The 25,347-nt window shown below is 41.7% G+C and overlaps 2 protein-coding genes across 3 annotated transcripts in view; one reads left to right on the forward strand and one right to left on the reverse strand.

The window, feature by feature from the left end:
- The window catches only part of LOC131443748 (cartilage intermediate layer protein 2-like), a 69,442-nt gene that overhangs the window by 31,277 nt on the left and 12,818 nt on the right, over positions 1-25,347 (reverse strand). The window lies entirely within an intron of this gene.
- Positions 10,560-20,573, forward strand: LOC131443747 (single-minded homolog 1-like). Of its 2 annotated transcripts, none has more exons than XM_058613675.1 (11): positions 10,560-10,896; positions 12,406-12,488; positions 12,618-12,707; positions 12,818-12,926; positions 13,203-13,288; positions 13,559-13,758; positions 13,919-14,025; positions 14,174-14,321; positions 17,615-17,771; positions 17,865-18,252; positions 18,671-20,573. In XM_058613675.1, the coding sequence occupies exons 1-11, from the start codon at positions 10,722-10,724 to the stop codon at positions 19,411-19,413; spliced, it is 2,286 nt and encodes a 761-aa protein (XP_058469658.1). In that variant the 5' UTR covers positions 10,560-10,721; the 3' UTR covers positions 19,414-20,573. The 2 variants fall into 2 exon arrangements, with proteins under 2 accessions (XP_058469658.1, XP_058469659.1); XM_058613676.1 differs by having other exon boundaries at positions 17,868-18,252.

Raw genomic sequence — 25,347 nt, forward strand, 5'->3', positions numbered from 1 at the left:
GTTGCAGGGGGATGTTTTATAAGCACACTGCGGGTAGGCTAAAAGGTTGCATAAATCCTATATGGCCTGCAGTTTGCTTATAAATCCTTACTTTCTGTTTTGTTTTGTAATTGTAATGTCATCAAAGTGCAGCACGAGATGAAAAGACACAGTTCAAACCTCCAAGTACATGTGAACATGATATGACTTAAAAAAAAAAAGAAGAAAGAAAAATACAAACAAACAAACCCTACAAATTATTTTCAGTTGGTATCGGACCTCTGACTGGATTGCTGTCAATCATTTCTTGGCTTTCCACTCTCCTGTTCCTTCTTTTAATGCCAGCATAGAGGACGTAGTTCACTAGCAAGTCTGACCAGTCTTGGCAGGTCTGGAGTCCGTGCCTGCTTTCTACACTGGCTGGTTAGTCATATCTGACATCTGTGGCTCCCCACAGTTGGGGTGAATGCCAGGCTGAATAATGCACCAGGGCAGCACTGTTGGAGGAGGCACATGTCAGTCTGCTCTGCCTCTTCTGGTTTTCTGGAGCAGCAATGTTCTGCGAACAATTCATGAAAAACCTCAAAAAATCTATTCCAGGAGGAAGTATGTGCACTACGTGCTCGAGTTGCTGAAAGCGGCTAAAATGACTATTTGTGTATCGTCATTGAATGAGATGACTGCTCCCACTTCAACGTTTAACTGATTAGCTACAAGACATATTGCTATATAGATCATATTTATCCGTTTGAGTGTTTTTTCACCTCAGATTTCTTCGATTTATTTGATCCTCTGAGACATTTGAAGACTTGTCACTTGGGCTTGGGAAACATCCATCAACATTTTTGCACCACTTTCTGACATTTCACAGAACAAACAAAAAAATCATATGTTATTTGATAGTTCTCCTCAGGTGAATGTATAATTTTAGTTCCTTTCAGCTAGGGATTAGAATATTGTGTGCATTTTCATTGACTGTATAAATGTCAATAAAAATCAGCAAAAGCATTTTAGCCGAGTAATGTCTGGCTGTTTATTTCATCTTTTTTGGGGAGACCAATATTTGTTACACAGTTGGAGAATTATGTCTTTGAAATAAAAAAGTGGTATCGTCCCATCCCTACTCTCAACTCATTCGCTTTGGTTTTACAGACAGAGGACTTTTTGAATTGATGTTGGTACCGAGAATCTAATATTTCTGCCAGGATTTGACCAAAACAAAGTGAAAAGCCACTTGTTTAGGTCCAACTGTTTGAATGCTTGTTGGTGATAATAACCACTCAGCCAATCGCATGGCGGCAACTCAAAGCATTTAGTCATGTAGACATGGTCGAACCTAGAAACAGATGGGCTACAGCAGGAGAAGACCACACCACATGCCACTTTATTAGGTGTCCTGTGTGCCCAATAAATTGGTCAGTGAGTGTGCCGTCAACAACTGGCATTACTAACGTCTCCAAATGAATTCAGATCTGATGGATGAATGAGTCTGCAAACAAGTCCCCTGTATCATCAAGATAATGATATTGAAATATCACAGGGTTATTGCTTTAAAAGTAAAACATTGTTTGTAAATGCTCAGAGAACTCATCACCAAAAACACCGCTTTGACCCCACGTGTACTGACAGACGCTGTGAGTATGTAAATTGCCGTATGCCATGTTGATGCTGCTGTCAGTGTGGAAGAGTAATCTCCGTCCTTCCCTCCACCACAGGCAGCTGACCTCTGGATGATCCCTGGGGCCAGTGGCTGGGGTGTTAATGTTCACCCTCACCGGGGTCGCACCCAGCATGTTTACTTTATGACACAAGAGAAGGGACCTCAGAAGGGAGTGTGGCCTCCGCACCCTGACCCCCAAAAACCCATTAGAACGGAGGCTACCGAGGTGTAATGGCTCTTTAAACATGTCTGAGACATGTTTGTCCCGATGCCGTCAGTTTCAACTGTAACAGGCTACTGTTCAACACTGTGGAATAACGCCTCGATGAACAAAACTAAGTCAGATGCAGCGCTAACACTGTACAAACCCCACTTTGTAAATTGAATCAAGAAACTGAGGAACACTCATTGCTTAAGACCCAGGTTTGATTCTGCCGGTAGTCCTTGTTTCGTGTATCCCCCCTTTTTTACTCCCTTTAGTCCCTTTTACTCTGTCCTATTAAATTAAGGTAAAAAGAAAAAATATACATATATCTAAAAGAAAAAAGAAATATCAGTCCGTATGTTTCAATTAGGGGTGGGAATCACCAGACACCATAATACAATATTATAATGATATTAAGTCACCACGATACAATATTATCACGATAATGCAAAATACTGAATATTTGTGAAATCATACATTGCGATACACTTCTAGTGAGAGTGAGCCCAGAAATGTCAATTAAAATATTTTTTAATGGTAATCTGCAAAACGTTTTATGTTTTCAGAATTATTTGCTGAAAAAAAAAAAGAAAAAGATACTTGGTGCCTGAAAAGCAATATATATCGCCACAAAAAATATCACAATATTTCACTGTATCAAGTTGTTCTACCCACAAGTTTCAATGCAGCCAACAAGCTTGACTGCGCCATTTAACTGGCGTACTTTGCTTGTCCTAGTATAGCGGCAATAGCAGGGAACAGCATGTCCACCTCCACTACAGTAGATGACAATATGCCGCCATTCAGCTTGATGGTATTATGCTTTTGCCGATAGACCTATTAGGTCAAAGGCAAAGCAACTTTTGCTGGAGGCTAGTCATTAGCACGTGGAGCGATACTTCACGTAATTCTTTTAAATGACAGTATGGTACATTTGAGCCGCGTTTGTATCATGGTATAGTTCGGTTTGGTACAGTACTGTATGTTTTGGAACGGTAAAGCCATGGGGTCAACTGAGAACAGTAGCACTTGGTAGACGGGGTGTACCTGTCAAGCGATATACGTAGTGTGACAATGACATAAAACGCGACACAACAGGGTCACAAGGGAGTGGCGCTTTTCTGTCGCTTGATCAGCTGACGCATACCACACACAACCAAACCATTCCACTTGGTGGGAATACGAGATTGGTCTCCTTGTCAGTCCAAGAACTATAATTTCTGGGGCGGGAACTGCGGAGCATATGCAGAGCATTAGGGCCAGCTCGAGTGCGACTCTAAATATAAATGCAATAGTACAATTTCAGTCAGACTAACACGTTTACTTAGTCGGGCTAACGCAATAATTTGTTTTTCCCCCAAATTTATGTAAACGTACCGAGTGTCAACCTGTATACGTTCTACAAGGTCATCACTGCACTTTAATATTTAAATTCAAATCTCTATTTTTTTTACACCACTACATTTATGCAAACATACCTCAAAAGTCAGTAGAGGCTGCTGAGGTTTGCACCAGAGCTGCTTTGCATTTTGTTGCCATGCCGTGAGATGAAATCCAACAACAAAACAAACAACAAACAAAAAAAGAAGTGAAATTTTAGAGTTTATCAAATTGACAGCAGCCTGCACATTTTCTCATGCTAGCATCGACCTCATCAGAGTTCCTGTTGTGACTAAATGTTTCCCTAAATATGCATTTGCATGTGTTTTAGCATGAGAGTAAGTGTCTCTCTCCTTCTGTATGTGGGTGTGTGTGTGTGTATTGTGCACGCATCACTCTGGAGAAAATCCGTCAGCCACATTTCCAATTCCGTTCAATTTCAGCAAGAATCTCGGTAATCCCACTGAAGAGCCGCAGTTCTCCCACAGTGACATCCCATAATGGCACTAACATCAGAGTGGTGGGCACCCAGTTACGACTCCCAGCCTCCATTCGGTGCACGTCTCCAATCCCCCAACCTGTCTGTATGCAAACAGAGCCCCTCAGAGGAGAACACTGATCTGGCAGCCTTTCACTGAGCCCTGTGTAGACATATTTAATGCCTCACTAACCACTGCTTAAGACGGAGTGATGAACGCCCGGGGCATTCATTACCACCGGAAGTTTATCCGCGTGTGTGTGTGTGAGTACAGTGTGCGCCTAAATAAGCGTTCCTCCGATTATTTACCCAGTGAGAACGACACGCCAAAAACATACATGCATCCACGTCTGTGGCACCATGATTTTTGCTCTCATGAATTAGGGCAACTAACCCGTCAGAGGCGCCATAATCGGTCTTTCAGCAGCACAAATCTATTCTGTGCTGAACATTTTACAGCTTAGCGACGAGAGATATTTGGTAAATGGGTACAAAGTCACTGTGGTTAAGGTCAAATATGAAAAACAAATAGAAAAATAAACGCAGTTTGATTCGGGTTAAGGAAATGAAAAAAAAAAAAAAGAGATTATTTTGGCAGGACTTTCTTTAACCTCAGGGTCCGGGTTTTTTTCAGTGACGGGAGGTGCAGAGACAGCTGGAGAGCAGGGCAAATATAGTTGGAAATGTGTCACAGCATCAGTGCGACAGCTTATTGGTCCCTCACATATGTACACACTGTGAGACGGGGCACATGCACAGTGTGAACATGTACAGGAACAAACAGGGACGGAAACATAATTTGAATTTCATATAGCAATAAAAAACAACAACATCATTATATATGTTTTTAAGCATTTCCATAAAAAAATATTATTTCATGTTAGCTCCATCTTTAGGCAGTTTCTGTTTTACATGCACTTTGGCAACGATGACAAGGAGACCCAGGAGAAAAGTCTCCCTCTCTTCCCAGACACTCATCACCCAGAGAGAGAGAGAGAGAGAATGAGGGGAGGAAAAAACGCCTCATGCAAGGATCAATTTGTCTGCACAGGAAACTGTGTAATGTTAATCACAACTTTAATTTGGGCCAAATTAGCATTTTGATGAACTTGCGGGGCTGACTCGTGGACTCCGAGCACCTTTAAATGCAGCGCGCGCAGAGGAAATGGCAGTGTGGTTAATTAACGCTCGCGCACACAGCAGATGGGCTCGGTGAAGGGTCTGGCAGAAAGAGACACAGGGACCAAGCATTGAAGGGAAAGAGTTGCTGTTCGGGGGGGGGAGAATAGAACTCAAGTCTAAAAAAATTACAGCCATCACTCTTCAAATAAAAAAAGGCTGGCTCAAAAACAACAGGTACAGAAGGCGGGGAGTACTAAAAAAATCATTTCAGTCTTTTAGGGAAAACAAAGAGTCGGTAATAGCTTACAGGAAACACAACCGGGCAAATCTTAGTCAAACATGCAGCCTGTTTACATATGCCCAACCGTTTCAATCTCAGAGCGCAGAGTGCGGCCCGACATGGTGCCTCACTCTCATTGCTTTTCACTTGTGTTGTGAAATCTGCCGCTAACATGTTTAAAATTGAGTGTCAGGTTCTCTTCCATCGCACTTTCTCCTCTCTTTAACATCTTGTTACCGTTCATCCTCGTTGCCGTCAGAGCCTGAACTCTCTTTCCATGAAGCTTTTCTGTCTCTCCCACACGTTCACTCTGTTTGAATGGGAACTGGTTATGTATTAGTCTGTGATGAAGTAATGTGTCACAGTATAGAAGACGAGGGGTGAGGGTATAAGAGGAAGGGAAGTTATGGAGTGTATTGGATGGTTTTTGCATGTGTATGATTGTGTGTTTACTTTTTGTCACTGCAGATTTTTTTTAAATGACTCTACATTTATTGTCTAGGTTTGAGGATGTCATGCATTAAACATGCACTGTATATCTACACATCTATAAGCAACGCAAGCTGTGTAGATATGCAGTGTATGTATTGTGAAAAGGCCAAGTTTGTTTTCAACTGGCACATTTTATGCTAAATCAAGGAGCTCATTCATCAGACTATATAATATACATAATAAGGTTAGGATTCTCTTATTTTCCTACACCTACTCAACATAAGGTAGCATTGAATTGCAGTCACATATGGACATATGGTGTGCTCTTTATTTCCTTCTGTTTTGTCTTATGTTTACCTTTTAGTTTTTTGTCTTTTAATTGGATTTTTCATCGCACTGTTTTTCAGAAGATCCATGACAAACTATGTCATGTTATACAATGACAATCAGGGCCGTTTTAAACTTTGTTAGGGCCCGATTTAAGCTGCTATGATTATACCACAAAAACACCAGCCACTGCTTATATTATCGCAGCTTATTATATTTTAATGGATTTAAGACGGCTACAGATAAAGACATGTAATTGTATTTCTCCTCAGATGAGGCTGAACTTGCGGCTTTGGGGCCCCCTGATGGTTCGGAGGCCCTATGCATTTGCATAGTCCACATAGTATAGTAAGGAATGGCTATGATGACGACAATAGACATCCAGAAAATAAAAATTAAAACTATAAACCATACCGTAAGCGACTGACCCTGATCATAAAAGACAGAAACCTTGTCATGTCATTGTCTCATCACAAGAAGCGATGCACGTCCCTCACTCACAGTGTCAACCGTCATCCTGTAACCTCCATGCCATATTTTCCTTCCTCTTCACTAAACCTGCCTCCTTTCTTCATGCAGGCCTCCAACAGGGAAAGGGCGATTTGTATAAACATCATAAAAATGGAAAGACGGGTGAGATTCGGACAAAGAGGAGGGAGAGGTTGGAAAGGACACCACAGTGAGCTCCCCTGTTGTGTAGCCTGTGGTTAACGGGAGGTCTGGCAGGGTAAATCTTCTACCTGCTTCTCAGAATCCGTGCTGTCAGAGAATTTCCCAATCTCAGTCGCTGCACAGGAGGCCCCTGCTGAGAGGAGGCCTGATCCGTCGCTAATGAATATCCATTAGAGATTATTATTATTTCATTTCATGGAATATTTTTGTTTCCCAGTGAGAAGAGGGAGGAAAAAAAAGGGGTGACTGCATGCTTTAAATAAAAGCATGGATGTCCTCGTGGAAAGGGGACCAAACAAACCATGGTGACCTTTGACCTGCAGCACAAAACAGGAAGGAAGTGAGAGCGAGCAATGTCAAATTCATCACAGGAACTGATGTCGGGGAGATCTGAAAGACTGTGTTCAACTTCAAAAGCGTCTACTGGAGACATCAGCTGTGAAGGATGGAGAACATGCAGTCAGCATCTGGGGTCATACTGTCATTTTGCAGATGTTATCTCTCTCAAAAGGTGGAAGAAATACAAGTTTTAGCCTTATATCTTAATTCTATATCCAGTAGAAGCCATTTAGAGAAGCACAGGAATTGGTGGCAGGTAAAATGTGACTTTGATAACTTACACTCGATGGCAGGGGAACAACTTTATAGCACAAAAAAATTAGGTATAATCATTTTTTTTTTTTTTTTTAAATTGAGTGCCGTTCCAAGTTGTAACGAAGTAAAAGTTTGACTGAAACATTGATGACTAACGGCTGCTGATGGCCAGAAGATGAAAGTACATCTCAGAAAAGGACACCGGAATTTGAGTCACTGCACCAAAGATGAAGCAGATGAAGAAGAAATTGGTCTTGTGTTGTTGTGACACATGCAGGACTGAATGCCAATTGAACACATTCCCACATGGTCCAAAATCTTTTTATAATAGCATTAAATGAGGGTTTTTGTGTGTGTGTGTCAGAATTGTGACATCATTATGTGCAGTTTAAAAAAAAAACTATGTTAATGATAACGTCATGTCAGTTACTATATTTGTATCTTCTACATCAGTCTTTGTTAAATGTGATTGTTTGTTTTTGATACAACAGTTTGAAATGAGACAGGAGTGAATGCTATCAGCTATTGTATAACAGCTGAGAGATGAGCTCACATCATTGCGTTTCTGGTAAAAAAGCAAGCACACAATCTTGAGACCTGGGTCTCACACTCATGTGGATTGGAGGTGCATTTATCAGGTGCATTGCAGTGTCATGTGACCCGGGATTGAATGCCAATTAAACATATTCTAAACTGGTGAAAACCCAGTATATACCCGGAATTAAACCTGTTTTTTAACCAATGGGAGAGGGGGCATATACACAAGATATATGCCTTTCTCTCTCTCTCTCTTACACACACATATACACACACACACACACACACACAAAGGAAGAAAACAGAGAGAAATCTGTTCCCAGGCAGCAGGAGACTCTCCAATTATGGCAGGATGCAGCATCAATTTAAGCACTAATTATGTGCGCAATGAGCTCACCATCCTGCGTCCGCGCCCCCGTCACCGCGCCCGCTGCTCCACCCGCCTCCCCCCTCCTCTCCTCCCAAACTCCTCCACCTCGTCCTCCACCTGAGCGCCTGGTATCTAATTAAAAAACTACATGCACCGCGGCGCTCTCATTTGATTCACACCATGGAAATTAATCCTCGCATAAACGTGCTTGATGGACACCAAACTTCCATGAGCGCCGGACGCAGCGCGCTCAGATGCAGATGTAGCTGCATCTGGCTTTAAATAAAGGAAGACTGAATGAATGAATAAATGAATCAAAAGGAAAATAGAAGGGAATAAAAAAACAACAACACTTATGATATAATACGGAAGGAAACGGGTTAAATAAAAATGGACCATTAAGAGAGTTAATTTAGCGCGAGGGTAAATTAGAAACACCACGTCAGCCCCTCGTGCAGCCACAAATGTTCAAACTCAAGATCAATTGCAAATGTAAACGAAGCCTTATATAGCCTATATATGTGTAAAAACAAACCGTAACAAGAAACCGTGACCCTTTAAAAAAAGAAAATAAAAATAATAAATAAAAAGGTGCAGTCCACCAAGCCTGTTTATAAACAACATTTCCATGACCACATACAGTAGGTGCTGCTGTTTGGCTAACATCAACACATGAGGCCTAAAACACTACAGTAAATCACATTCTATTTATTTATTGTTGCTAACATCAGCCAATCATATTTCCCCAGTGTCTGTTATACAACCTTTAACCATAATAAATATTGTATTACTTGTTTTTGAAGTCATGCAATGTTTCTTTTTTCCAAGGGAATAAAAACTATTTTACATTAAAAAACAAAATCGGATTTATTTACATTAACAAATTGGGAAACTCTGATTTTGCAATATGTTATTAACATTAAAAAAAAAGTAATGATAGTTTTTTTTATATATATATATTGGATATTTTCCTGAAATAATCTGGGTTACAAAACATAAATCGCCTATGTTTTGTTTTTTTTGTCCACAGTTTGATCTGTGATCTCCACGTTAATGACAAAAACACGCTCACGATACGCGCACGGTCCCGAGTGCCGCGCATACCTCGCCGTACCCTAATTGACGCCCACGGCAAGTGTCCAACCACGGCGCGACTTTCGCCGGCGCCGTCCAATCAGCGCGAGGCTGGCACACGGGTGGGCGGGCCCACGGCTGCTCCTGAGAGGGGACATTGAGATAGTTGGAGGAGAGGAGGCTTGTTGGGCACGAATGCCACTCGTTGCGCGCGTCCTTATAATTTGGGGAGGTGAATGCAGCGCACGGCCCGTTCGCCTTTCCAGGTGGAAATCCAGGAGGAGCCGAGACCAAACTTAACTGGGAGGACTGGTGATTGTGAACCCGCGTCAGGACAGGTGAAATTCCCAGCAGGCTGCCCGCGAGGCCACGCCATTGATCCACATGTCGGGAAATAGGCTACGTTGCGTCTGTGCAGCGCGGGTAGGGAGAAGTGACCGAGGCTGGCAACTGGTGCTGGATCTTTAAGTTTTTGTTTTAGTATTGTTATTATTTCACTTATTTAAACAAAAAAAAAGAAGAGTAATGACAGTGTTGTGTTGGATCAATGTCATTTTGTCCAACTGCTGCTGCACTGATCACAAATACGACGCCTTGTGCACAGTTTTATTTATTTTATTTATTTGTTTTATTTAAATCCTGCATTTTATAAAGTAGTTGTTTTATTTTTTGCGTTCATTTTGTATATTTCTACACATTTAATTATTATTATGATTAATTATTATATGGTGTAGTATGGCACAGTGCTGCTGGGAACTTTAATTAAGAGGGATTAATAGATGTTTTTCATCTATTTTTTTAACCTGACTTAAAAATAATAATTTAGTATTTATATTAAAACGTTTAAAATGACAGAAGATGTTTGCACTTTGCATTTGGCAAAAATATTTGACCAGTAATGCGGACTTATCCAGTTATAAATAAAAACAATCAAAGTGTATTTTGATCTGAAAGCTGTTTAAATGCATTATTATTAGATTTTCATGAGATTACATTACACGTGCTTCGTCTCCTAACTGCACATCTTCTTTTTGTTTTGCTGCTCCTGTCGTTGTTTGTAATTGTTGTTTTTGTTGCATTATGATTAAATAAATGTTTTCTAAAGTCAGGCTTTGACACAGCGGCCTGTATCAGGCATAGGTTTCTAAATAAATAAATAATAAAATCAATGAAATACACAAGGGTCAGGGCTTGGTGTGAAGCTGCAGCCTCGGTATAGATCAAAATGCAACAATGCTACAGTAATAATTTCCTCCCTTTTTTACTCCTCCTGTGGTTTCCAGGTCATGGATGAACGACAGCCGCTGCACCGAGGAGGTTTAACGTCAAGCAGCTTGAAATATTACTGACCACATGTCCATCAGGAGGAGTTTACCTATACCAGGAATATCCATCCATCTGCACATTTTTTTGGGATTCAACATTACACAAACGAGAAGGCTTTAAATTCACTCGACAAAACGCAATGAAAACGAGGCAAAGCTCAGAGGAATCGAGCGTCCGAGTGCTGATGTGAACGAGCAGCACCGTCTGAAGTGAAGAGGGACACACGCGCACGCACGCACATACACACACAGAGTGAGGGAGTGAGAGAGAAGGAAAGGAGGCGAAATGAAGGAGAAATCGAAGACGGCCGCAAGGACTAGACGGGAAAAGGAGAACAGTGAATTTTACGAACTGGCCAAAATGTTGCCTCTGCCGTCGGCCATCACCTCCCAACTGGACAAAGCTTCCATCATCAGACTGACGACGAGCTACCTGAAGATGAGAATAGTTTTCCCTCAGGGTGAGCGCGTGCAGCTCGTGTCAACACATCACTGTATCACCGTCCTCATCATCCTCACTCGGAAGAGTATTAGGGCCACATGTAAAAAAAAAAAAAAAAGATATATATGTGTATATTTATATTGAAAGAAAGAAAAAATAAATAAATAAAACTGCATGAATTCTGAGATTATAGTCAGAATTTGGAGATTAAAGAAAAATAATTCTGAGATAAATGTCAGGATTCTGATATAAAATCGGAATTCTGAAATTAATCGCGAATTAAATTGAGATTAAAGTCACAATTCTGACTTTAGTCTCAGAATTCATTTTTGTTTTACATGTGGCCCTAATACTCTTCCGTACCCTCATTCTCCTTATTATTATCATCATTATACTTTCATTTCTCTGCAGTTACGAACAGCACGTGTCTTTCAACTATACATTTTAGCTATACGAACTTAATTGGTCAACATAAAGGCAACAAAGTGTAATCATTATTCAAACAACAAAAAAAACTATTATGAAATAAAAAATGAATGAGTACATAATAACACAGTATATGTGGGGCGTTAGGAACATAACACACTTCCTGCCTGCTTAAATAATTATAGTTCAATTCACAGACGAAAAATAATAATAAAGGCTACAAAAAAAACACAACTAAGTTTAATTATTTGTACAAATTTAGCTGTGTAGTAAAAAAAAATGTCATGCATTAAATATTGTGATACTATGACTCATGTTAATCCACATATGAATAATCTATAGGAAAATATTACAGCGACATGAAGTCTTTTCAAATGAATCCGTTTGGGTCATTCACGACCCAAACGGATTAGGGTCGTGTGTTTTGGGGTTGTTTTTTTTATTTTGTTTTTTTAATTCCGTGTACCCAAAAGGAGACGATCTGCCTCCATCTTTTATATACAAGGCTCTGCAGGTTTCCTGTGACTGCGTGACTGAGAACAAGATGTACCAATTATAACCAAAAAAAGGCCCAGCAAGGCTTCTAATCACCTACAGCCATGGAAGCAGGAGGCAAACACACACACACACACACACACCATTCTTTGTCAGATTGTGTAAGGAACAAAAAATAATAATAAACCCACAACAGACACGAGGAGACTGGCTAAATAAAATCCACTGTCCTATTTATATAGAAATGCATGCATTTTAAAATAAAAATAGTTAATTTATTTGTACAAACTATTTTATTGTATTGTATTCAAGTACGATAATGAGTCCCTTTAGCAAAAGGCATATTTGTATTTCCACTCACAGCGGGGGGGACGAACAATTATGACGCTAACAAGACTCCAACAGACTCCTAATAAAAAGAAAATGGATGAATTTCAATGAGCTTTGTTCCACTGCAGCTCAAAAAAGAGGCCTAAATGTGTGCCACAAATCCAAAGATTAGACCATTGTGTGCGCTTAAAAATACGCATTTTTACAAATGCATAAATACTAATTGTATAAACCGTATGGGACACGCAGGAGTCATGATTTGTGTCTCTGTGTGCAGGTCTGGGTGAAGCGTGGGGTCACACGAGTCGGGCGAGATCTTTGGAGAACCTTGGACGAGAGCTGGGATCTCATTTACTGCAGGTACATGACGAACGTAATTCATAATCTACAGGCAGTGGGGAAAGATGTGCTACAGGAAGGAGGATTAATTATTCTCCCAGAGGTAACCGAGTAACCATGTCGTTGATGTATTTATTTATTTACTTACAGACGCTGGACGGATTCATCTTCGTCGTGGCTCCGGACGGGAAGATCATGTACATTTCGGAGACGGCGTCGGTCCATTTAGGACTGTCTCAGGTCCGTGTGTGTGTGTGAATACACAATACACTCCGTTTTTGATGATTTCTTCTCATATAGGCTCTTTTAGTCCTTCTTAGTGCGTTCATTACCCGACTTCATCTCCACAGGTAGAGTTGACTGGGAACAGTATTTACGAGTACGTCCATCCCGCCGACCATGACGAGATGACGGCTGTGCTCACGCCACATCAGCCCTATCACTCACATTTCGTCCAAGGTAAATTATAATAAATAAATAATACATAAATAAATAAATAAATAAATAATACATATTCGTAAAATGACACAAAAATAAATCCGAAATAAAATAAATAAAGGGGAGAATACCTATTGGATGTATTCTGAGATGCACATATAATTTGCTTTTGCGTGCATTTATTACGCAGCAAATGCATTCTGTATTCTTCCATTTTTAGCCTGTCTGTGTTTCTGATTGGTCTCTTATTCTCTTAATAAATGTCCCAGCAGTTACTAAACGTTTCTCCTCCTGCAGAATACGAAGTGGAGCGCTCTTTCTTTCTGCGGATGAAATGTGTGCTGGCGAAAAGAAACGCAGGCCTCACCAGTGGTGGATACAAGGTAGGGGCGATCTTAGCCTTTTGTGCCATTGGCCTATACAGTGTTTATTTCACTCTCTGTCGAGTGCAATTAAGTGTTGATAATTGATTTATAAAAAGTATTTTAGTTAAATAATTTTTTTTTAAAAATACCTGTCTATGTGATGTCACTGAGGATTAAAGGCAGCATAAGTGATTTTTTATTTATTTTTATTTTATTATTTATTTCTCAAAAAAATAAAACATGCACATGTGTTGATTAAATATTGTACACTGTTTCCATTGATCCCAGGTGATCCACTGCAGTGGCTACCTGAAGATCCGTCAGTACAGTTTAGACATGTCTCCCTTTGAGGGCTGCTTCCAGAACGTGGGTCTGGTCGCTGTGGGACACTCTCTGCCCCCCAGCGCAGTGACCGAGATCAAACTGCACAGCAACATGTTCATGTTCAGAGCCAGTCTGGACATGAAGCTCATCTTCTTGGATTCCAGGTATAAACACAGAGCTGAACATCTGATGAGTTCATGAATGTTTTCTTTCTTTAGCTCGAAGAAAGGATGCATAACAGAATCAGATTCTCTCTCTGGACTATACAGGCAAAACCAAAATATCCCTGACTCCCTACCCCATCACTCCCTAATTTCTCTCCAGGGTCGCAGAGCTGACAGGTTACGAGCCCCAGGACCTGATAGAGAAAACTCTGTACCATCACGTCCACAGCTGTGACATCTTCCACCTCCGCTGTGCTCACCACCTCTGTGAGTTTTCCCCATCATGCTTTTACAACAGACCCTATTTTTTCCCCCCTGCTGCTGCAGCCACCACGTTGCAGACAATCACTCAAACATGCCCGCCGTTAACTACACTAATCTCTGTTTTCCCTCCTTTTCTTTTTATCTCCTCCAGTGCTAGTAAAAGGCCAAGTCACCACTAAGTATTATCGTTTCCTGGCCAAGCACGGCGGCTGGGTCTGGGTTCAGAGCTACGCCACCATCGTCCACAACAGCCGCTCCTCGAGACCTCACTGCATCGTCAGCGTCAACTACGTCCTCACGTGAGTCTCGCTTTTACGTCCTGTAAAACCCATGCATTCGTATCGGTTTTTATTTGAGTCACACTTTTGGACTGGAATCCCTACAATTACGAGCACATAATATGCATAACACAAGGTTTACGGGGGGGGGGCTTTATGTTTGTGGCCTGGTTGCAGCTGAATTTTTAATGTGTTTGCAGAGGGAACACCCTTGAATATTTAACTAGATTAGGCCCAATCACATCATACACTCTTGTGATCCATGCTCGAAGCTCACTCCACGATACGATGGGGTCTTTGTCTCTTGGAGGAGAAATCCTCTCCCTTTATCCCTCTGCAGCCTCTCTCTGTACAAATCCGCCCAAATACTGCGGCTGCAGGGCTCAGACAATTGTGTGTTATGAGAGCACAAAGCACACTGAGGCCCCTTCGAGACGGGCAAGACAAACATCAAGGTTCAACCCCATCAAAAAAACCCTCTACTGTCACGATTGATCTGCAGTCCAAGGAAAGCTGAATCGATCACATGGCGAACTGGGAATCAATAGCTATCTCATAGATGTAGCACATGCTGTAATTTCCTTGTTAGGTCTGGTTGATCCGAATGTCACTATTTGTGTGCGTGTGTGTACTTGTATTTGTTACATCTGTAGGACCTTTTCTGGCATACACACTGGTCCAAACCTTGTCAGAACCTAATTTCTGAGGACATGGTTATGTTTAGGGCTGAATTTTGGTCATTGGTTATGGTTTAGGCTTCGGTCCAAACGATTGGAAGTCAATGTGAGTCCTTTAGAGGATAGCAGCACAAATCTGTGTGTGTGTGTTTATAAGAAAGGTGTGATTTTGTGAGCCTTTGTCGTACGTGCATGCGCATGGCAACACTCCAACTATTGATTTCCTCAATGCAGTAAGAAGAAAACAACGTGACTACATTAAAATGACGGTGAATTTTCCAACGGCGTAATTAGGTGTAAAGCTCACACACACACACACGGAAGAGCACACAAAAAAAACTGCAAACAAACAAAAAGTACATTAAAAAAAACAAACACAACAAATTCAATCACCTTGCCCTGACAGCATTTTAGTCAAACAAGAATCCATTAATAAATCATGTTCGGAGGCTGGTTGGTGGCGTGTTTCAGGCATTGGGTGCTCCCGACATTGACCCCGAGGTGGAATTCAGCCAACACAGCTGAGTTTGCACAAAGGCCCAACATTATTGGCTCAGACATAAGTCAGCCAGGGCACAGATAGGACGCAAGAGCCAGCCAGCGCGCACAACTATACCTGCAAGAGCAAATAACACTTACAACCGTGCACTGGCTGTCCAAACACAGCCTCTCCTGCACCCCCCGAGGTGTTGTACATAAAGAATGGGTCATATTTAGAGTCATATTAAAGAGGCTGGCTGTGCGGGGTCAGCAATGGGCCACAGGGTTTAAAATGCCAGGCAGCTGCTATTACATACTGTTGATGTGATAAGTTGAGAATAGGCTCATGTTTGCTGAACACTTGACACGGGAGCCTTTTCACTCCCCAGACAGTGTCACTTGGATTGAGTTCAGCCACAGGACAGTGGGTTAAAATGTCGAAAGATGGCGCACATACTCAGGTGAAAAAAAAAAAGAAGGAAAAAAAGAGTGTCTGCATTTAAAATAAATTGGATTTTTTTTTATCAAAGACACTCGCAGAGGGGATTGGTGTCAGTGATCATGTGGACTTGTGTGTGTGTTTTTTTTTACCAGTGGTTGTGCATCAGAAAAGAATGATTAACTTTCTCCAGGTTATGCGTCACTTGTCTCAGATGTGTGAGGACTTAATCTCCGGAATATCTTGAACGTTGCTTTTACTTCATGTCATCGTCACCTGACATCATCGCTATAACACTCGTGTTTATAGAAGATTTGTGCAGTTATCTATATTCAACACTTGCAAAGATGTCTGCTGCAGACTGATTACTGATGAGGTCACTTGTTGCACTACTACATCCACCAGGGACTGTTAAAGGAAGAAAGAAGGTGCTCAGTATAAGGGGAACAATGTTAGGAAGATCTGGTGAATCAGTAACACGTTAACCTCTCAGCAATAATCACAGTAATAGGAACTTTATTTGCAAGGCACCTTTTTAAAAAGTGAGCTTACACACACCAGGTTAATATAAGACAAAACAAGATGACAGACTATAAACAAAAGTGCATTATTAATGCTATTAAATGTTTAAAATAAATAGAGTGAACTAAAGGTTTAGAGGTATAAAATATTTTCCAGGGTCAGGTAAATAAAGAACAATGAAGGTCAGAGGAATGCCAATCTATAACAATGGGTTTGAAGAAGTGATTTAAAAGAAGGCACCAATTCCACGAGCCTCATCTCCTCAGTGTCCTTCAGCAAGGATGTTGATCGGCACTTTAATGAAGCTGCTGCAGTGGCCTTCATAGAACAATGTGAATTGCTTTGTTTTGAAAATGCAAAAGTCTTGAGCAATGCTAGTATTTTTTTGAGGTTGTAGACAGTGCATATTTTTAAAATGATAACGGGTTTCACCACTGTTGTAGTACTGAAGTCCAGGAACTGGACTAGTGGACTTGGATTCTAGTACTGCTTGCATTTGGAAATTGGAGACAAGGACTTGGCCGTTAATTTTAATTGCCAAAGACTGTTTTTCTTTATTTTATTAGATAGTTTTTTAATCTACCGTTAGCTATATTATCACCATAACATTCAGTTTCATGCTATGTCAGATTCACATGCTCATATGAAGAGACTTTGATGACTTGGACTCAGAACACACAGGGACTCCTCACAGACTTGACTAACTTTTCTTTAACTTATTCTGACTCAACACGTGATGATGTCACTACTACAACAGTATTATCACGCCAGTGTTTTAGCAGGTAGCCTATAACTGACACCACTACTTGGTTGACAATGTAAGTGTGCAAATGATCGCAAAGTAGTCTTTACTGGTGGGATTAAAACAATTCAACACGATACGGGTTGTGACTAATTACATGGCAATTCATCAACAGTTGTTGACATATTTTATTCAAACACCATGAATGCCAAGAGACCATCAAAGTCACTAATCTCCATGCTCTGGGAGCCATGAAAATCTGTCCTGCATTTCATGGAAATTCATCCCATACACTGATTTTAGTCCGGACCTTCATGGTGGACAAACAATCACTGCATTCTTCGAAGGACTGTTTTTAGGCATTGGCAAGACTTAAAAAGTAACAACTTGGATGAACATAAGTCAAAAAAAGTCATATTCCTGTCTTCAACATATATTTTGTTTGTGTAAATAGGGACACGGAGTATAAGGGAATGCAGCTGTCCTTGGACCAAATGAGCCCCACCAAGCCTGCCTTCCCATACGCGAACAATCACACCGAGGACAGAAAGAGCACCAAGTCACGTTTGACCCAGTCAAAGGGCAAAGCCAGAGTGTCACCCTACCCACAGGTAATAAACGGCTTGTTTTGCTGAGCTAATTGTCCTATCTTGTGTGTCAGATCACAAACTCTTTCAACTAAGTTTGTCTTTGTTTCTCTGCAGCAGTTTTCTGCTTTCAATCCAGAGCGTTCGGAGTCAGACCAAGACAGCCAATGGGGAGGAAGCCCAGTGACAGACTCCGCATCTCCTCAGCTGTTGGATCCCAGTGAGGCTACAGAGGCATCTTGTGCCTACAGACTGTATCCAGACTCAGGCCCCCTGTGCTACAGCCTCGGTTTATCCGAGGAGGATCTCGCCCATGCCCAAGCACATCCCCACACCACCACCTGTGACCGCGTTCGGTGCCAGAGCAGCCGCTATTTCCTTGGAACCCCTCAGTCGGGAAGAGAGGTGTGGTGGGACGCCACACGCTCCGTTCTCTCTCTGCCGAAACCCTCAGTGGACAACAGCGAAGGCTATGAAATCACATCCTACCATGGAGCCATTCATGGTGAGGTGTTAGGGTTGAGACCACAACCATCTGTCTCTGAAAATAACTCTGGCCTAGCTTCTCCTGGTAGCTGTTTTTCAAATGTTATTATGGGACACGCTAAGTTGTTTACGGCGTCTCTTGCCAGGGTGCCGATTGCTACCATCTGTTGAAAAATTGCCTGCAATTGAAAGCCAAGTTATTTCACATCTCACATCCTCTAACAGGGAACCAACCCCCACTCTGCGTCTGCCAAGACAGTCAGTCTAATAGACCATGATTCTACAATATATGCATTTAAAGCTGGACTGTGCACAGCTATACACACTCATGCTTTACCAACTTGCTCAGCACATTTTTTTTTTTACACATTATAAATACAGACATAAGGGACTGCATTACTTATTAACACATGTGACTAATTCAAATCTCCTCACAGGTCGGAGTCACTGGGATGAAGACAGCGTAGTGAGTTCACCTGACGGAGGTGGCTCAGCCAGCGATTCCGGTGAGCGTTACCATGGTGACCATTTCCGGGCAAGCCCCAGAGAGCCGAGCAAGATGGAGACCCTGATTCGTGCCACGCAGCAGATGATCAAAGAGGAGGAGAGCCGCCTCCATCAGCATAAGACACCGCTGGATGTCTCGGGGCTCGCTAAAGCCCACAGCCCGTGCTTCAGCCCCTCACTACCCCACCATTCCCAGCTCAACATGCCCAGCGTGGTGTGTCGAGGCCCGGGAGCCCCCAGTATTGACCTCCCTTCTGAGCGCTTGCATCACAAGGACGGCATCAAAGTCCCCGGCCCTCATGACAATGACGAAAACACGACCAGTCCTGCTTCTCTATCTCGTCTCAGCAGCCCCAGCTCTGACGGGATCCCCAGGTCGGGCCTCTCCCTCACCAAAGATTACATGCAGACTGATCTCTCCCCGCACCCTTCACAGCCACAGGGGAGCCCGCTGCTCTATCCAACCCAGGAGAGGCTGCCACTAGACAGACAGGCCGCCTATGCTTTGACTGGCTACTCCCTGGAGCACCTGTACGACCCAGAGAGCCTGCGGAGTTACTCGGGACTGGCCTGCGGAGGCGTCCAGTACGACATGGCGTCACACGTGAGGATGCAGGCCGAGCAGATGCAGGGACACAAAGCCACCTCAGTGATCATAACCAACGGGAGCTGACAATATCTGACGAAGACAGAGCCCGTTCTCTAGATGAGGATGTAACACGTTAACGGTGCCGCAAGCACATTGAACACTGGCCAGGTGCTCGATGGAAAGTTATGTGCCCCGTCTCTGGCTCTTGCAGTGCAAATTTGCAAGTTTTTGTCGGGCCTGTGTATCATAACGTTGTGTTCCTCTGTCATCAGAGGACTATTTTTCCCCTCCAAGACTCTAAAGGACTAGTGTTCAAGAAAGTAACATTTGGTATGCCACCACAGGGCATCAGAGGTTTGCTCCATTACATTTTAGTGGCACAAAGACGACCCAAGTTTCGAGTCTGGTTAAACATCAAGCCAGTGTTTCTGTTCCAAACGTCTTACGCATCAGTGGCCATGAGTTAATCTGTCCTGGACACGATTTCCAAAGGCAGTAAGAAAATGTTTTGCTCCATTGCCCCCCCCCCCCACCATCTAAAATAACTCCATTGCACAGAGCGTAATGTTTGACACAAGAGGTGCGACACAGGAAAGGAAAGCATTATTGTGAGATGTTAATGTTTCCTGGTATTTATTTGTCGGTGGGCTATTTTCTGTATGTGTCATATCCTTTGTCCAAGTAGACTGCATTTGCATTCAAATTAGCTTTGGTGTTTTAATTACACCGGCATTAGATTAGAATTTAAAGAAAAAAAAATATTACATGGAAAAACAGAAAAAAAATTGCCTCTGATATGTAAAAGTGTTAAATGAGTAGAACAATGTGTATGTGATGCAAAGAGCAAACAGATTACAAAAACAATTCACCCGTTTTCCCTCACAACCTCTCAATCTCGACAGTGTATGTACTACGTTTACATATCAGGGTATATTCTTTTTTCCTGCTTTTACCTCAAGCTTTACCCAACGTATTAGCATATGCAGAGTATATGCGCCACATGCAAATTGTTCTCAGTTGTTTTTGGGATGTTTTTTTTGTCATGACAGCCCACGCGGGGTTAAGATGATCGATAATAACCGACATATCTGAAATATGTTGAATGTCTGTAGTTTCTCGTTTAATTTATGATGTAAATATTATCACACAATGAACCTTTTTGGACAAGGACTGACACGATTATTTATTAATTGGTTTAAAAAAAACAAAAAAGTCTCTTAAATCTAAATACTGTTGCAAACAAACTACTTTGTCTGTTGATTTTCTTCTTTTTCGTACACACACACACACACACACACACACACACACACACACACACACACACGGAAATTCTGCCACATGAGCAAAAAAAACTACTGCTTTTTAAAACTTTCAGGGGCATCTTTGTAGAATTTATTTGTAAATATCTAGATATTCATATAGATATAGACCAGGCCAGAAATACATTTTATCCTACATGTTATCACACCACTATCTGTAATTTGATGACTGGAAGTGGATTATTTGCCAAATCCTCGTCTTTCTGGTAATGCAAGGTCCACAAACAAAGTTATTCCTTACATTATTGTGTAAACCTTGACTACTTAACAGAACCTCCTCCACAATATTTGTTACCACGCTCCACTAAAAGTAACATTTCCTCTTTTATGGGATTATCAAAACTCTTCCCCATAATTATATTAAAGAAAACCTGACTGTACCAAAATGACATCCACAAACCCATAGAGCAAGAAATCAGAACAAATTACTACAACAGCGCAACTGCTTTGACTACTGAGCCGACACGTACTAAATGTTTTGCAGCGACACGTTCCCTCTGTCAGAGCAGTTGAACTCGCATGTTAAGCTGCCCTGACCTCGGGCTCAGAGGCAATTTCTCTGCCACGTGTTTTAATGTATGCAGCTAATTCACGTGTAGCTGGAGAAACTGTGTAGCTCGCCTGTCTGAGCTGCGAGGGACCTGGACCCAGCACAGTCCGGGAGGCCCTGGACGCAGCGCTCTCCCATCAGTCATTGCATGACGTGACCATGTGATGGTCTGCCAGATATCACCGCTGCTGTCATTCCAGGGGGAGGTAGAGTGACTGCGCCGCGCTGCTCCTGACATCACTGGGGTGTAGAAAAGGGAACGAGCGTGTGTTTATTGCTGAGCTACTTCTTCTAAAAACACTGGGGCTTTTGCCTGATGTGCCCCGAAGGCCTTCACACATAAAGTCGGCTGCCAAACACTGGGCTTTTTGCCCACAGTTTGCGTTCTTGCTCACACCTCCCAACTTGTCTCACCCATTGCGTCCAAGATGCTTTCTGTCCCACCTTAGTCTGATTGAAACAGTCTATTAAGGAGCCTGAAAGACACGTATAAATATAAAGAGTGTATTTAAAGAATAGCCAAGGTGGGAGGAGCAATCCAAGCTTGTAAAACTACTTTTTGTTTTCATCGTTTATTTTCTCGATTCATCGAGTTATCGTTTGGTCTATAAAATGTCCATTAAATGATGACGTTCTCAAATGTCTTGTTTTCTCAAAACAAACTAAAATGATTTCTTAGATATATGGAGCAAAGAAGCCAGACAATATTCACCTTTAAGAAGCTGGAAAAGAAATCACAGAAATCACTAATTCTTTAGAAAACACACAAACCGCATAACCGATTATCAAAACAGTTGACAATTCATTTAGTCATCGATTAATAATCGATTAATCGTTTCATTTTAATGTAAGTCAAACCTGCAAAAGTAATGAAGTATCAGTTATGATATAGAGAAAGCAACAGTTCTACACTTAATTGTACAGCATTTTTACCAGCAAAACAATGTGTAAGTAGTATGATTAGTGTTCCTATTCGTGGTAAATACATTATTCACTCGAGGGCTGCGCTGTTGTGGAAAAAACGCTTGATAAAAATCTGGATTCGCAATGTGTCGTGACAATAGCTGTACGACTGCAACACCCACGGCTGAAATGTAGCTGACTACACTGTTCTAAAGTCTCCGAAAAATGGAAGCACTCCAGCAAAACACGGCACGAGTGCAAGTCAAACACGGAGAGCTAAATTTGGGGAGAGTTGAGTAAGACTTGATTTAACAAGAGAGAGACGTTTCTTTTAGGGAGCCTTTCCAGACGTTACCAAAAGATTTAGGGAGCAATCAGGAGTAAAAAAAAAAACCAAAGCGTCCATGTGTATGATTGCACTGCGTGAACACATGTGCTAAAGGTTAAACACTTCCTTACTCTCCGGAAACCCTCATTGTGAACCACAGTCCTGCACAAATGAAAGCACTTGCAGATTACTACTGCTATGCTACTGAAAATTAAAAAGGGAGTGAATCAGCTTTTACGCCATAAGGTGTTAACAGTTAAGAGATAACGACGCCAGCTGTGTCACGCGCTCAGAGGTAAACTACAGAACGGAGAGGACAAAGATCGCAGAGTTTCATAATTGTGGTGAAGGAGAGACGGCGGCTCGTCGCCTGCACAATTACCACAGAAAACGCGGGGGTGCAGGTGGTGAGGCTCAGAATAGCCCCCCGAATGTCTGTTTGATTGATTTCAGGCCCAGGATTGAGGCACAATTGCATATTCATACATCAGTTAAAGCGCTCCCTTGCTAGTCCCTATAATTCAACGTGGCACTTAGCGAAGAGTCATCCCTATGAAGCGGCTTCAGACCAGAGGGGAGGAAAATGTTCCAACATGTTTTCTGTTCCGTGTATACTTTATGACCTCTCTGAGTGCTCACTGACATCTTATAATTGTTTAATTCTTCTCCGTCCTTCCACATCTTCCCTCCCTTCCATATATTGAGCAACAGAGCTGTAGCCTGTGGATGTTTGTGCTGAGAAAGTAAAGGCAAATGTTGCACAGCCATAAACAATCAGTCAAGCAGGGGCAGGAACAGTTCAAGACCTGGGAAAATCATTCAACCAGGGAGCTCATGTGACACCTCTGCAGCAGACCTCACCGCACCACAACACATTTAGATGTTTTGATTGGGCGGACCAGGATATTGAGGTCATCCGGTTGATCGGATTGGCTGAACCGAGTAACTGAAGTCGCTCTGCAATAAAAGTAAAGAGGAAATGAGGATTCTTGTTTGTGGCACCAGCACGCCAGAGATTTAGGCCAAATAAACTATTAACTACACGGTGTGTGTAAACTGTTTGAAACACGAGAGTGACATTTCGCTAAAACTTACATTCGTATGTATTATATACATATATACATATTATATTCAGCTCATTAAAAATATTAAAATCTGCTTTTTCACATGTTTTTGGACAATAATGAAGGTGGAAATAACATTACAATCAAAATGTTGCATTAAAAACAGGTGGACGTGGCACGAGACCACTTTTTGTGTCTCAACAAACTCAACATTAGTCTGATTTTAGACCATTTATGAACATATGAAGCTGTCAACAACAACACATTTGTGCCGAGTCACTTCAAAGACATGATTCTCCCAACTGTGTAACAAATATTGTTCTCCCCAAAAGAGAAGAAATAACCAGCCCACACATGACTCTGCTAAAAATGCTTTTGCTGATATCCATTTACATTTTTACAATCTGTACATAGTGAAGCATGCGATATTTATATGATTTTTGGATTGTATTGGATTTTACATTTTTTATCTTTCCGATATCCAATCCGGTGATTCTGACCAGTATCGGACCGATACCGATTCCCATCCTTAATTTAATATAATATGACTATTAATCACTTATCACAAATATCAGAAATAAATATCTAATTGCGATTAGTTTGACAGGAATTGCGATTGCGATATGATTTGTGACATCAGTCTGTAGAATAAGATGCATATAGATCAAGACAATAACTGATCTAAGATGATATTTTGACACACAGGCACCTCCTGCCATTTGAAAATCACAGTAGTGATTGTAGCGTTGCGATTTCGATAAAATCTCGATTAATTGCCCTAACACAAATACAGCAAAACATCTGCTGATAAGTTCGATTTTGAATGACGTTTTCACACGTATCATGGTTGACTTAAAATGCCACTAAATTCTATAAATATATATAAAAAAAAAAAGGTCTAGTAAAATCCTGTTCTCTAGTGTGTTAAACTGGTTTTAAAGCCACACAAGTACCGAGGCCACAGAAAATAAATCCCACAAGTATAAAAATTAAGTTTTGTCAGCTATTTTGATCGCACTTTGCATATTAAATTAAAACCGCAACAAAAAAAACATGATCATTTTCATTAAAAACCCCCCCTTTAATTTAAAGCTCACTAATCTCTCAGCAGTAAGGCTATTAAAAAGACTACAAGTAAAATATCCTGATCCCCTGTCACACACAAACACACACATTCACGCACACACCAAGGCTCAGACGGTGTGAATCTAATGCCCTTCAATCCTGTGAATCCCTTTGTTCCTGATTTCACACTTGATTTGCCCACAGCTTGAGTCTGGCTGGTATCGGCGTTCTTCTCACTGCTTTCACTCCTGCCAAATCCACAGAGCCACACAGCATCCGCGTCTCTTTTCTCTCTCCCTCTCTGTGCCTCTCATCTGCCATTGTCCCTGCCAACGTCTCTGCAAAACACCAACGCATGCCAAGGAGTTTGTGTTTGTGTGTTTGTGTGTTTGTTTGCGCTTCGCTGTAAACTCCTCATCAATCTGCCAACATCCCCCATCAGCGTGAATTCTGATACTGTCACTTTGAATTTCACACGTTTAAAGTGATTTAATTAATGTGCGACAATACGTCTATTGGACGTGTGTCTTTATTAAATCATTTCCTAAAGACCTGCACGGATAATCCCCTGGCGGCCCCATGAACAAACTACCTGCATGCAACAAATCGTTTGGTAAATCTTAAGACAGATTCGACGCCTGGAGAGGCCTTTCAGCACACTCCTGCTTTGAAATCTTCCCTTTCAAAAGCGTCACATCAGCCAGGCTCTTGTGCTCCGACGGTCCCTGCAACACTCGTACCGAGCAGATATTGTGACAGCTGCGTGAGGGGGCGGCAAGAGAGAGGGAG

The sequence above is a fragment of the Solea solea genome, chromosome 17, assembly GCF_958295425.1.
Source record: "Solea solea chromosome 17, fSolSol10.1, whole genome shotgun sequence".
Classification (NCBI taxonomy): Eukaryota; Metazoa; Chordata; class Actinopteri; order Pleuronectiformes; family Soleidae; genus Solea; species Solea solea.